The sequence below is a fragment of the Lactuca virosa genome, chromosome 6, assembly GCF_052849685.1.
Source record: "Lactuca virosa cultivar CGN04683 chromosome 6, Lactuca_virosa_CGN04683_v6, whole genome shotgun sequence".
Taxonomy (NCBI): domain Eukaryota; kingdom Viridiplantae; phylum Streptophyta; class Magnoliopsida; order Asterales; family Asteraceae; genus Lactuca; species Lactuca virosa.
The window spans coordinates 13269593-13283946 of record NC_136431.1 but is presented as its reverse complement, the minus strand read 5'-3'; the positions used below and the strand labels follow the sequence as shown (position 1 = coordinate 13283946).

Below are 14354 nucleotides of genomic sequence, written 5' to 3'. Positions count from 1 at the left end.
AGAATTATCTTAAATAGAATCCCACATTTCACTTTAATTCTTCAAAACCACCGCCTCATCCTATCTATTTTATTTTAATTGAATATTTTGATTAATGCCCAATTTATATCAATCATTCGGTAGCTACATTATCCACCTTTATTGATATCAATATTACCCCTATTTATTTATAAACATTGTTTATTAATAGACTATCATCAACAGGTCAGGCGTAGTTATCTTTATTCGTCGAGGAGGTTAGTTTTCGATTAACAAATTATTTTCGGCTACACTGCCACATCGACATGATTTCGATTCTCTAATTAAGCAGGTAAATTTTATTTCTTATTGCATACTGTATTTAATGTTACTTGTAACTGATAATTTTATTATATCATGATAGTTTGGTTTATTATAATTATGGGGTAAATTATAAGCAAGAAAAAACCGTCGATTCCTTTATCAAATAAGTAGATGTTACTTGTGAATTTCAATATAGTATTAGAATGTGAGGCTTTCAGCCCCCTTTATTCTTAAATACCGGCTCCGCCACTGTGCAAACTGATACAAAAAAGTGTTGCATAATAATATTATCCATTCAACAAACAACAAGGTACCCTTATGTGTCATCTCACATCTTTGACCTCACATTGTTTTTTCCAGAATGTGTCACCATTTTCTCTCGAATTCCTTTTTGAGATTCAAAGAGATGCTCATGAACTTCATCAAAATAAGGTGCAGTTGCACTCCTTATGTCTTCTATCCACTTTTTCACTTTCTTGTAAGGGGTTAGTATCCTATGGTAATCCCTCTCACTCAAAAGCTAAACACACATAAAAAAATAGTTACAATTAACCCAACATAAGTGAAGCTTTTGTAACATGTTATATGATTACCTCAAGTTGCATGACTTCACATGCTAAACTGAGATCTGCAATTGAAGGTTGAGTGCTTCCACCCAAAAATCTTCCATCTTTTAACCAAACATTTTCTAATTTAGACAAAGATCTCAAGAGTATCTCCTCAGTTTGAATGAGTATCTCAGGGTATGAACGCATGCCATTTACTGGTGCTAGGATACTGTGGAATACAAGTCCACCTGAAAGTAGACGAAAGTATATAAAAAGAAGCATTGCCAATTTCCAGTATCTAAAATATAATTTTAAAAACAAGTGCTACTTAATTACTTATCACCTGCACCACGTCGAAGATGCAAATGATGCCAATCTAAAATGGAGTGGACCTTCGCTCTTTTGGCTGGATCACCAGGATACCTATGGATGTAACAAACTAATAAATTCATGCAATTAAAATAAATAAATAAATAAACGACTCACCAATGACTCGCTACTCCTGGAATAGCACAAGATAAGTAGATAAGAATCGCATGACTGAAAATCTCAACATAAAACAAATGAATCGATGGACAGATAGTGAGGATTTGAATATCATGTAAAAGATGCAAAAAGAACCTTTCAAAGAGCTTCAATTTTCCATCAACTATTGCAGGAACTTGACCCATGGGATTTATTGCTGCATACAACAAGACAGTTTTTTTTAGGTTCCGAAATCACGTATCTTAATGAATTTCCTTTATATTCATCAAACAAACCTTTATATTCAGGGGAGAATTGGTGGCCTTTCAAGACAGTAACCACAATTTCCTCAAAATCTATCCCGTTTTTTCTTCAAATAACATCCAAAAAGGGCATAAGATATAGAAGGAATTTAATTTGATAAAGAATCAATTTAACGATAAACAAGTAAAAAATTAAAAGAAATTAGTCAAATTACTGAAACTAACGAAGCAAGAGGCAGATAGAACATAGTATTTACAAAGGTTCATCGTCAAAACCTAATTCAATTTGCACAAATTGATACAAATGGGTTTTTTTTTTCTAGTTGAAATGACAGTCAAACTAAAGAAAGAAACTAGAGTGGATATGCTTCCTATTTCCTCAAAGTCGATCCCAATTATCCTTCCAATAACATCCAAAAAAACAAACCTTGAGAAAGACAATTTTTTACAAGCATCAGATAGTATATCAGTTGCGCAGTGATAAAGAAAACGTAACTGGAACTAACGAAAGAAACCATTAAGAACAGAAAAAGAAAACACCCAATATAAACGAGCAATTAATTAATAGCTTCAATAGTGTATTCGAGTACTCGATCGATGACGATGAAAGAAAATGCAGTTAAAAATAGAAGGTAAATGAAGAATATAATTTACTTGCAGAAGATGAGAACAGAACGAGAGGGTGCGGAGAGTCGATCAGCACATACTTTCAGCACCATGTTTTCTCTGTATCGAGAAATTGTGTCCTTAATTTACTTTCCAGATCAAGCTTTGATTTGGTGGGATCTAGAAAATAAAGTCAAAGACTGTTTTTTTTTCTAGTGTCTACAAAAAGTCATTATATATACACTTTGTACGATTTTGTTTTATTTTAACTTCAATTTTATTTTATTTTTCCCATTTTTCTTAATATTTTAGAAAACGATTTATTTTCAGGCACTTAGCCGTGTACCTACAGGTCATGATGACATACAGTTTGATATTTTTCTCAAAGCTTGTATTTAGCCCCAACATTTACGTATTGTTTTGTATTTGGACCCGATATTTTTTTTTTCCTATTTGCCATTATTTTTTAGAAAAAATTTCATTTTAACTATCGTCGATGATGAGATAATGCTTTAGTTTATTAGACTTTAGTTTACTAAGTCACGTGCTTTTCATGGGACTTGGTCCACGAATAATTAGCTAGTAGAATAGGTCCTATTTTGTTTTATAAAGTCCTTCTTTTCAGTACTTTCTGTTTCCTGTAAAGGCTATGTAAAGCCTATTAGTCTTTTAATAAACATCGAATCATTCCAGCATCATCTTGCCTTTATTGATTTCTCTTTGCATAACAGTTGGTATCAGAGCAAAAAAACCCTGGTGTGAGAGTGAAAAGGAGGGATAAGATCAGTAAACACGAGTGAACGAGAGTAAACACGAGTGAACCCAGAAATGTCGAATGAAGGGCAGAGCATGCTGAGTATTCCGAAATTCGACAGAGACTATGATCACTGGAGTATGCTAATGGAAAATCTTCTTCGATCGAAAGAGTGGTGGAATCTCATTGATCCGGGTTATAAAGAACCAAGAGCAGGATCCAGAGAGACAGATGCTGAGAAGGCAGCAAGAGCAGAATTGAAGATCAAGGATCTCAAAGTCAAAAACTATTTGTTTGCGGCGATCGACAAAAGTATCTTGAAAACAATACTCCAAAAAGAAACATCTCGGGACCTTTGGGAGTCAATGAAGACAAAATACCAACGAAATGCGAGGGTTCAAAGATCACTGTTGCAGGCACTTCGAAGGGAATTTGAAATACTGGAGATGAAGGAGAGTGAAACGATCACAGACTACTTTGGTCGCGTAATGTTGGTTGCCAACAACATGCGTAACAACGGAGAACCCCTACAAGACATGCACATTGTTGAAAGGATACTACGTACTCTCACTGAGAGATTCAACTACATTGTAGTATCCATTGAAGAGACAAAAGATATAGATCGTTTAAGTGTCGATGAGCCCCAGAGTTCCTTAATTGTGCATGAACAGAAGTTTCGAAGAACGACAAGGGAAGAAGAACATGTCCTAAAGATGACAAATGAAGAAAGAAGCTCCAGAGGGAGAGGTCGCGGTCGGTCTGCAAGCTACCGAGGTAGAGGACGAGGGAGGAAGATGTTGAATAAGGAAGTGATTGAGTGTTGGAATTGTCATAAGTTAGGGCACTTCAGTTATGAGTGTCCTGATTTGGAAAAGAAAGCAAACTCTGTAGAGCTTGATAATACTGAAGAAGTTTTGTTGATGACTTATGTAGAAGAAAATCAAGCAACGCGAAGTGAAGTATGGATTTTTGCAGTAACCACATGACTGGTAATCAAGAATGGTTCTCAGATCTGAAGTTGAAGAAAGACTTCATTCACACCGTGAAGTTAGGAGATAACAGTCGCATTGTTGTTGCGGGACCGGAACAGCACGAATGATGGTGAACGGGATGACTCAGATCATTTCAAACGTATATTATATACCTGAACTAAAAAGTAATCTACTGAGTGTGGGGCAATTACAAGAAAAGGGCTTAGGTGTGCTGTTTCAGAATGGAAGTTGCAAGGTTTATCACCCAACAATGGGCGTTATTATGTACTCACAAATAATTGGAAACAAGATGTTCCCTCTCATTGCTAAAATGGAGTCAAAAGAACCTGCATGCCTACAGGTTCAGTCACTTGATGATGCCAATCTATGGCATTGTCGATACGAGGCACTTAAGCTACACAAGCTTGACAACATTATCACGCAAGGGGATGGTAGAAGGAATGCCCCCATTTGAAACTCCAAAGAAGGTGTGTACAAGTTGCTTGGTAGGCAAACAACATCGGGAAATCTTTCCAAAGAAGAGTTTATGGAAGTCAACACACAAGTTGCAACTGGTTCACTCAGATATATGTGGTCCGGTCAATCCAATGTCAAACGGAAATAAAAGTTATATTTTAACATTTATTGATGATTTTACACGCAAGACTTGGATATATTTTTTGAACCAGAAGTCCGAAGCCTTTTACTCCTTCAAGATCTTCAAAGCAGCCGTTGAAAAGGAAGCGGGAACAAGTATAGTTTCTCTAAGAACTGATCGAGGAGGTGAGTTCAATTCAAATGAATTCACCACTTTCTGTAAGGAACAATGGATTGATAGACAACTAACAGCGGGGTATTCGCCTCAACAAAACGGGATTGCCGAGTGTAAGAATCATACAATTATGAACATGGTTTTATCCAAGTTGAATGAGAAACAAATGCCAAAAGAGTTTTGGGCTGAAGCTGCTAACTGGTGCATTCACATTCTAAATAGATCTCCCACAGCAGCATTAGAAGAGAAGACCCCACAAGAAGCCTGGAATGGCAACAAACCCAAGGTAAACTACTTTAGAGTCTTTGGATGCCTAGCCCATATGCATATTCCAAGTCAAACACGAACCAAGATGGATGACCGAAGCAGACCACATGTGTTTATCGGTGTCAGCAAAGAGTCTAAGGCATATAGACTCTTTGATCCAACAAATAACAAAGTATCAATAAGCAGGGACGTTGTTTTTGAAGAAGATAAGGGCTGGGAATGGAAGAAGGTTGTAGGAGTAACAACTACAGACACACTTACATGGGGAGACAATGGTGACTATGAAGTGAGCATGAAGAAGTTGAACCAGAAAATGACGAAGCTGAACCAGAAAATGAGAATGTTCAAACCTTATCATTTGAAAGTGATGAGCCAATAGAACCAGATTGGCATCATGTTTTAGGGTTTTCAAGGTATTAAAAGGTAAGGATTCATGTTTTAGGGTATTTTATTAGTCTCCATCATATCTAGAACCCCTTGGGAGAAACCCTAGTCTTCATCTTCAAGATTTGAGCTCCTCCGCTCTCCTCTCTCTCTCCTCTTTTGGATGTTTTTTGATATTTTGATGAATCTTAAAGATCAAGAAGGTTCTTTAGGTTGAAAGTAATTATGTTTCAAGTTTGGATCCATCAAAGGCACTACATTTCTGGACTATTGTGAGTATAAAGTTCCAATCTTGCTATTTAGTTCTTTAGATCTCTTCATTTGTGGTTTTAACACTTTTGGTCCATTTTATGAGTGATCTTGGAGTTGAGTGGACTCCAACATCTTTTGATCAGTTTAGAATGCTTCTTGGACCTTATGGACTAGGAAAGTTATGATCTTTTTCCATCCCTTTTAGCCATGCAAGTTATCTTGGTCCTTTAGGTCATTTTGGTGTATTAAACTTTAGATCTTGAATGTTTGAGACATTATTATTGATAAAGTTGGAAATTTTATCCATATAATCATTATGTTGATTCAATTCGGAAGGTTGTAGATTTGGACTTAATAGATTAGGTTGAGAAAGATGCATTGTTGGTCTCTTTAAGACATAAAGTCTAGATTTTGGTGGTTTGGACCATCCTAATGGATAAAGTTGGAAACTTTATCCATTATGAAACTATTAGGAATCATATCTGATGTTTTTAGCTTTGGTCCTTATCAAGGTTGCAGAAAACGCTCGACGTAGGCTCAGCGGTGGACTGATGTCAAGGGATTAATCGGCTAGGCGGGGATTAATCGGGGACCATTAATTATTAAAAAATTATTAAAAATTTAATAAATATAACATTAATCCTAATAATATAAGTAAACAAGTTAACAAATATATTAGTTCATTGATGATTTGGATTAAACAACCATATCAGCCAAGAATTACAAATGTTCTTCATTTGTTCTTGAATGTTCTTCATCAATTCTTCAAAATCATGTTTTCATAACGAGTTCATTCAAGCCACCAAATTGAGAGCTGCAACAAGCTTAAACCACCACCTCCTTTCTACCCCTAATAAGAATAGCAAAATATCACCACCTACTCCATCCGTTTTTGCTCCAACCACCAAACATCACCATTGGCAACCTTCATGTTTGCATCTGTTCAAGCACCATCACAACCTCAGCTACTCCACTACTGTCGCACCATAAACAACCAAAAATCACTGAAAGTTATCTTAAGCATTTACACAAACACTTAGCATGCTAGTTATCAAACAAACATACCAACCTCATGAATATAGCTATAATGGGTATAATAATCTCTTTTGAACTTACCAGCCAAAACCCACTCGAAACATGGGATATAAGCATCGGTTTTAAGAACCTAGGAAAATCAAGATGCAATTTGGAGTGTAGTTCACCTCCTGCACATTCCCAAAGGTTCAACAAGGATCTACGATAGCATTTCAAGAAACATCGATTAATAGTTGGTATATAACACAACAGATTAAACAGATTAGAGCTGGAAACTTGAAATGGAAACATATTAGATTCAAAAAATGCTAAAACAGATTCTAGAAATTGGTAGATGAGGAACAGAAGACGGAGACTAACCTGAAATAATTTCTAGAAAATGCTTAAACATATTCTAGAAAAACGCTTAAACAAATTCTAAAAAATGATTAAACCCGTTTTCTTCCCCAAATAATTTCTAGAAATTGCAATTCGTACAACAAATAAAAGAATGAGAAGTGGAGACTGGAGACTAACCTGAAGGAGAAGTCGGGGGATGAACAGAAGACGCCAGGCGAGGAACGGAAGGCGTCGGAGCCTCACACAGAAGCTTCAGCAGAAGATGAAGAACTTCAGACGATACCAGTGTGCTTTAGACAAACTTCAGATGAGGAAGACGGCGACGTCGTGAACGGAGAAGAAGAAGACGACGTCGTGAATGGAGAAGAGCATGGCGGCGTTCGTTCCTTCCATGAGTCCGACAGAGAGACTTTCAAAATGAAAAAAAATTGAATGCGATGGAATGGGGTAATCGGAAGGAACCCTACCATCAATTTTTACATTTTGACAATTTAGCCCCTGAAAGTTTTTAAGTTTCGTTGATCTGGTCAACCGATTAGAGCGCCTAGACCCCGCCTAGCTCCGATAATATCCGGCTTTGACCGATTTTGACCACGTCCGATTAGCTATAATCGTCATCAGTCGAGGACCGCCAAGCGCCTAGGCGCCGATTAATCGGCCGCCTAGGCCGATATTTACAACACCGGTCCTTATAGATTAAGCTCTTATTGAAGACAATTTTTCTGACCGTAAACCACAGCGCGGCCAAGGAAGCCCACGACGTAGTGGTGAGACTTATCGCGTCTGTTTTGTCTTGTAACATCCCAAAAATCATAAAAATTTAAAATTTTCAAAAGAAACCCATTTCATCCATAAAGTGTTTACAAAACCATTATTTCAAAAGTATTATTCAAAATCAGAGTATCCCAAGATCCAGTGTCATAAAAACAGGAAGATATGCACGATCATGCATTCGCTTTCTCACGATCATCTGAAGTGCCTGAAACAATAAACTGAAATTGTAAGCCAAAGCTTATTGAGTTCCCCCAAAGTACCATCACACAACACAATAAACAATATCATGCAAATATGAGTCTTCAGCCTGACTGGACCGCCTCATAGGGCCTACAACCTATCTGGACCGCTCTACGGGCCTTCGACATGACTGAACTGCCTCGCAGGGCCTACAGCCTATCCGGACCGCCCCAGGTGTCTTGGCCTTCAGCACAAAGCAGGACCACCTCACCCAACCACCATATGTCAACATATGTAACAGATAAACATAAACACAGAACTAGCAAATACAGATAATTATACATATCTACTAATCAGTCATATACTAGCATAACACTATCTTATAACCAGGATACATAATCTAGTGGTTGGGCATTGGTGCCTTCAACTCACGAGTACAGTGAGGAAAATCACATCTCAATCCGAAGAGCATCAGAAAAGTACGTAGCACCGAGTATAACTCTAACACCAACTCTACCGATCACCTAAACGAAATCGGTGACATAAGCTTCGTTAATAATCCCAAAAGACCTAAAATACCTAAACTACTCTTAGGTCAAACTTGGTCAAAAGTTCAAGGTCAATAAACCAGCCTAGTCAACCTAGCCGAGTACGCTGGGCGTACTCAGCTCTATGTCAGGCGTACTCCTCTTGACCAAGAAGTCGGGGATTTGACCACATACGCGCAACGTACGCACCTAGTCACCTCAACTTCTTATTAAGAGCTTAATACACTAATTCCTTACGTCCAAATCCAGATTTAAGTTCAAAATATCATTATGAGTCATAAAGTTTCCAACTTTATGACTTTGTATGACTAGAAGTGCTTAATACCAACAAACCCTAACTTCTTAATTAATTAGGACATCCTAGCACATGCATGGGGAAGAACTAGGAGCAAAGATCATATTTTTATGCTTCTAGACCTCTCAAAATGTATGAAAGGATAGCTTATATGGGCTGGAGCATTCCATGCTCATAAAGTTCAAGACTTGGGACCAAAATGCTTCATGAATCAAGAACTAACAAGATCTAAAGAAATGCAAGCCAAGTTCAGAAATTTATACCTCTTAGAGGTTTCTAGGTAAATGAGAATTCCAGATCCAAAGATTCTTCAAGCTTCTAAAGTTCCAAAAGCACGAGGATGTGTATGGTCACGCCTTCACCTTGTCACGGTCCACTGAAGTACCTGAAACCATAAACCAAAACTATAAGCACGAAGCTTAGTGAGTTCCCCCAAAGTACCAACACCCAATCAAATAGCATATATATACATATATATATATATATATATATATATATATATATATATATATATATATATATATATCAACATGCGATGGGTCCACAACTAAAATACTGGATTACTCCTGAGCCCACAGTATGAGTCTGGCTTGCCTATCGGGCCCACAGCTCATATATGGCTTGCTCCTGAGCCCACAACATTAGTCTGGCTTGCCCCGGGGCCCACAACTTATGTCTGGATTGCTCCTTAGCCTAACCAGTCATTAGAATGGCATACAAATGTTTAGCCCTCAGTACGAGTCTGGCATACCAACCGGTCCTCAGCTCGTATCTGGAATGCTACTGAGCCTTCAGTATGAGTCTGGCATGCCCTACCCGACCCTCAGCTCATATATGGAATGCTAATGAGCCCTCAGTATGAGTCTAGCATGCCCTCCCTTGGCCCCCAACTCATATATGGTATGCTCTATTGTTTGTTGGCTACATCACAGAGCAGTACAACCTCAACCCAACCCACACAATATGTCGGCATATAACATATAATATCATATACAGATAAACGGTCAGTATCACAGGTAGTCCTAAGAGATCTACCAGACTAGCATATCAAAACTAGCATGCATATCTACTCCATACTCAACATGTTCACAATAACAATTTATCAAACCAATGGGCCGGCCTTGGTGTCTTCGACCCGAAAATACAGTGAGGAAAACTCACCTCTCGATCTGATCCACAGTTGATGAGGTCCCAACTATGAATCTCAGCTCCAACCAATACCTATCCATCCAACTGACCAATATCCATCACAATCCCAAAATACCCTTAAGGTCAAATTTGGTCAAAGTCAACAGTCCATGTTGACTCCAACACGCCGTGTTGACTTGAAAACACGTCGTGTTCCTCCCACACCCAACCAGTCGGGAAAACCCGAGCCAGCACGTCGTGTTTGCCAGAGTTCCAGCAGCTTAATCCATTAAGCTGCTTCCTTCGATTCCCAGAGCTCCAAAGCTCATATCTAGACCAAAATGATACTAAGAAGGATAAAGTTTCCAACTTTATCCTCTATGACTACTCCAAAGGGTCCAAAACCCATCTACAAGGCTTGAAGATGCAAGGACTTAACCAATAAGCACTTAATCCTTAAAGTTGAAGCCCAATACTTCCCAGAAGAGGTTCTAGCACTAAAACCATCCTAAAGGTCGGTGCTTTATAGACATGCATGTCCAATGCATGTCTTGAACCCAAATTAGGTCAACACAGGGGATTATGAACTAATCTTTATGAATGGCATCAAAACTCAACTATAAGCCAGATCTAACACTCTACAAGATCACCTTGATCTGAAGATTCATAAAGTTGCAAACTTTAAGAGATCTAACCATTCCAACTTTCAAGAACAAGAAGCAAAAGGGAAAAAAATCAAGATCTAGCAACATGGAATGATAAAAAGTGGATCTTGGACACTTACAAAGGTCCGGAAGAAAGCCAAACTGAAGGATGAGGGACTTGCTTGTTGGATCTTGCTTCCTTCTTCCAACTTCTTCCTTCTTTGGCTCCAAAAACACCACACTAGCTCACAAATGAAACGGAAAGATGATTAGGGTTTCCTCAGGGCTTGGGGGCTGATGGGGGCTGAGGGTGAACAAACCCTAGCCTCCACTTTCCTTTAAATAGGGAGCAAAACCCGAAAAATAGGGTTTCATATCCAGCGACCAACACACCGTGTTCCAGGAGGCAACACGCCGTGTTGCTCTTAATGAGACTCGCACCTTTTCTTATCTCGACACGCTGTGTTGGTGCCTCCAACACGCCGTGTCTAATTCCAAAAAGGAGATTTATACCCAAAATTGATCCTCAAATTTCAGATGTTACATCAAGAATGCTCAAACAAGGGACTAAGGTTTGCTAAGGTCGAATGAGGTGATGGAGGCTGATGAGAGAAGAGACTTGGAGGCCATAAGGATTCTTAAAGAGGGTCCAAACCCTAAAAATTAGGGTTTTGGATCTCACCACGTATGCCCAGCGTACAATGTGTACGCCCAGCGTACGTGCCCACGCCCCATAATTCACAAAAATGCCACTATTGGCCATTTTGCAACATTTCTCATACAAAAGGGCTAAAATGCAATAATATTCATACTTAGGGTTAAAATTTGGAATTACCTCAACTTCAGGATGTTACAATTCTCCTCCACTTGAACTAGATTTTGTCCTCGAAGTCAGTTTTAGTGAACAAGTCAGGGTAATGCTCCCGCATCTCAGACTCGGGTTCATACGTCTTCCGGTGCTGTCACTGCACCTTGACCAAAGACACCATTTTTTTGTGCAAGGCCTTCATCTTCCGATCCAAGATCGCCACTGGTCTCTCCACATAATTAAGGCGATCATCAAGCTGAATATCCTCCAAATGAAACAACCGCTGAATCATCAACTACACACTTCCGAAGCTGCGAAACATGGAAAGTGTTGTGGATCTGGTTGAGCTTCTCAGGAAAACCTAATATGTACGCTACCTTGCCAATCCTAGCTATCACCCGAAATGGCCCAATATATCGGGTCCCCAACTTGCCCCTCTTCTTGAAGCGTATTACACCCTTCCAGGGTGATACGTTCAGCAAGACCATATCCCCGACCTGGAATTCCAACTCGGATCGACGCTTGTCGGTATAACTCTTCTGTCGACTTTGAGATGTCTGAAGTCTCTGCCTAATCTGCTAAATGAGCTCTGTCTTCTAAAGAACTACCTCAGTCCTTCCCATGACTAAAACATCAAAGTGAAACTTTATATAATGATGCTCACAAGGTGTTCGATCTAATGTCTCAAAAAAACCATTTCCTAAAAAAAGAGAATTCTTGAACATTTTTTTTGTTGTTTTCATGTATTTATATGTTATAGTTACTGATGTAGTTGTTTATAACAATGATTAATGTTTTTTTTCTTGGCATTAAATTGTTAGACATTTTTAGCCATTGAATATTTTCTTTAATTTTGTTACTGTAAGGTTTTATGTTTTGATGTTGTTTGGTTTTAAATGCATGTTACTATATAAACTCATGATTGTTATGTGGATTATATGCAAATTTTGTGATCATAGTTCATTTAGAGATTTTTGATAATTTTGTTTTCGTTACTTCATGATATTAATAAATTACTTGTTTTGGTTTGTCTGTTTATGATTGGATCATATGTTTATTGTGGATCATATGTAATTTTGTTAAAACTAGTTCATATAATTAGATATTTTTGTTTTGTTTTCTTATTGGATCATATGATTAAGTTTTTGTTTTCAGAATCATAGATTGATGCTTATGTCATATGAAACTTGTTATTTCTAGTTCATTTAATAAGTTCTGATAAATTCTTTTGTTACTGGATGAATTTCGTATACTTTTTTTTATTGTGGATCATATGTTGATTGGTGTATCATACTGTTAATTTGGTTATTTTATATCATATTCAAATTGTTTATTGTGGATCTTATGTGGACATTGTTTTGCCTATGTACAGATTCTTCAAAGAAAAGGCAGAGATTGTGTGACAACTACATTTTTTTTGTAAGGAAGTAAGTTGTTATAATCGAAACACCATTACAAATCTTTTGTAAAAGTTTATTAAATGGGACTTAAGCTTCCTCTAAACTCTGAAATATTATGAACTAAATATATGGTATAATGGTGTTGAAAAAGTGGTGTGTTACAAATTTTCTCTACCAAAAGAACCAACTCATAAAGACAAAGAACTTTCCTATGGTTTGAAACTTTATGCCACTCCCATGAAAAATAATTATGTTGACTATGGTTTGTTTCTTATGAAGTATATCATGGTAACGGAGCTGATAATGTTGAGGTTGATTTAGAACATGAATCTTATGATTAAGCCCTACAATTGGATGAGATAATGAAGAAATATGCTGCAGAGATGTTGTCTTATTTTATTCTATAAACACCTATCTTTCTGACAACTTTGGAGTGTTTTGATGATTTGTGAAGTTAAAAGCAGAAGATTTATAGTGAAGCGCATTTGAAAAAGTTCAAGTTAGGATTGCAGGCATTGGAGTTTTATGATTGTTGGTCAGGGTGTATTTGAAGACAGGTTGTTCATTTGGTTGTTGTTAAATAATGGCATATATGTTTGTTTTTGGTTTCCATTTACATTTTTAATGGTTTACGTGTCAGGTTCTTTAACAATGTTATTTTGATGCGTGTTTTGGTTATGAACATTTTTAAGATACATTCTTAGTTTTTAGTGTTGAATGGTTCCAGATATTAAATATGGTGTTGGGATATTAAATTGTGTTCATAGCTTTTGGATATTCAAATTAAATTATTAGTTTCAAACTTCTATTATCGATTTTATGAAAATTGTTCATCATAATCAAAAAGTTTTAGATCAAGTTAAGTTACATATCATCTTATTTGGATCATTATTTCGTGGATCATAATCATGATAAAAATTTTATTAAGAGTAAATTACTAATTCTTATCATGCTAAAATTGATTATCTATCTTTTGTAAATTTTCCATCTTAAATAATTACAAAAGTTTATCATTCATGTCGTATTTTATAATCATAGAAATTTTATGTGACACCCTAAATTTTTTTTCAAACTTTAAAATGCTATGGTTTTAAAAACATTCGGGTATTAACCCACATTTAACAAAAATCGGTCCCACAAAAACTTTTATAAATTAAAACATTGGGTGTTACCATTAAGCATCAATAAATCCATAGCAAGCAAATAAGAATTACATCAATACAAAATAATAAGGAACTTATAAAGTTCCACTCCATTCTCTATAACTTGGCTTCTAACTTCCATCTATCATCCTCTCTCCTTAAAAGGTAACCTGAGATACATGACATTAAAAATAGATACGTAAGACAATAATGTCTCATGAGCTACGTGGGTTTATGACCCAAAACATTTATCACATTTTTACCAAAAACATTTCATCTTTGCAAAACATAGTTTTAGACCACAAAACATTTTCAAGGGAAAACTCATTTCATACATGTCATAAATATCATATCATTTCATTTCAAAATCCATATTTCCATATTTCATTTTCTTTTATCATTAAGGGCTAATTTCGGTATTAAACCGTTGCCATTTTTATACTTAGGGTCTACGTCCAATATAGGAACCACTCCCAAGTCTAGACCAAGGTGGAAAG

The 14354-nt window shown here is 36.9% G+C and overlaps 1 protein-coding gene and 1 long non-coding RNA gene across 2 annotated transcripts; one reads left to right on the top strand and one right to left on the bottom strand.

The window, feature by feature from the left end:
- Positions 1-213: 213 nt before the first annotated feature.
- On the top strand, positions 214-13258 carry LOC145121239 (uncharacterized). Its single transcript, XR_013714552.1, has 3 exons — positions 214-310; positions 12688-12742; positions 12995-13258. It is a non-coding gene; the product is annotated as an uncharacterized LOC145121239 (long non-coding RNA).
- LOC145121238 (glutathione S-transferase T1-like) lies at positions 476-2376 on the bottom strand. The gene is made up of 7 exons (XM_079057021.1): positions 2213-2376; positions 1592-1665; positions 1452-1512; positions 1317-1370; positions 1174-1253; positions 876-1078; positions 476-802 (listed from the first exon to the last, which is right to left on the bottom strand). Exons 1-7 carry the CDS (start codon positions 2275-2277, stop codon positions 611-613), a joined length of 729 nt encoding a protein of 242 aa, XP_078913147.1. The 5' UTR covers positions 2278-2376; the 3' UTR covers positions 476-610.
- Positions 13259-14354: the final 1096 nt, after the last annotated feature.

What these genes read in the sequence shown, in the direction of transcription:
- LOC145121238 (XM_079057021.1), bottom strand. Translation starts at nt 2,277, where the DNA reads ATGGTGCTGAAAGTATGTGCTGATCGACTCTCCGCACCCTCTCGTTCT. An exon ending in TCTGTTCTCATCTTCTGCAA is followed by an intron (nt 1,666 to 2,212) that starts GTAAATTATATT and finishes TGTTATTTGAAG; the next exon opens with AAAAAACGGGATAGATTTTG. An exon ending in GCATCTTCGACGTGGTGCAG is followed by an intron (nt 1,079 to 1,173) that starts GTGATAAGTAAT and finishes GTCTACTTTCAG; the next exon opens with GTGGACTTGTATTCCACAGT.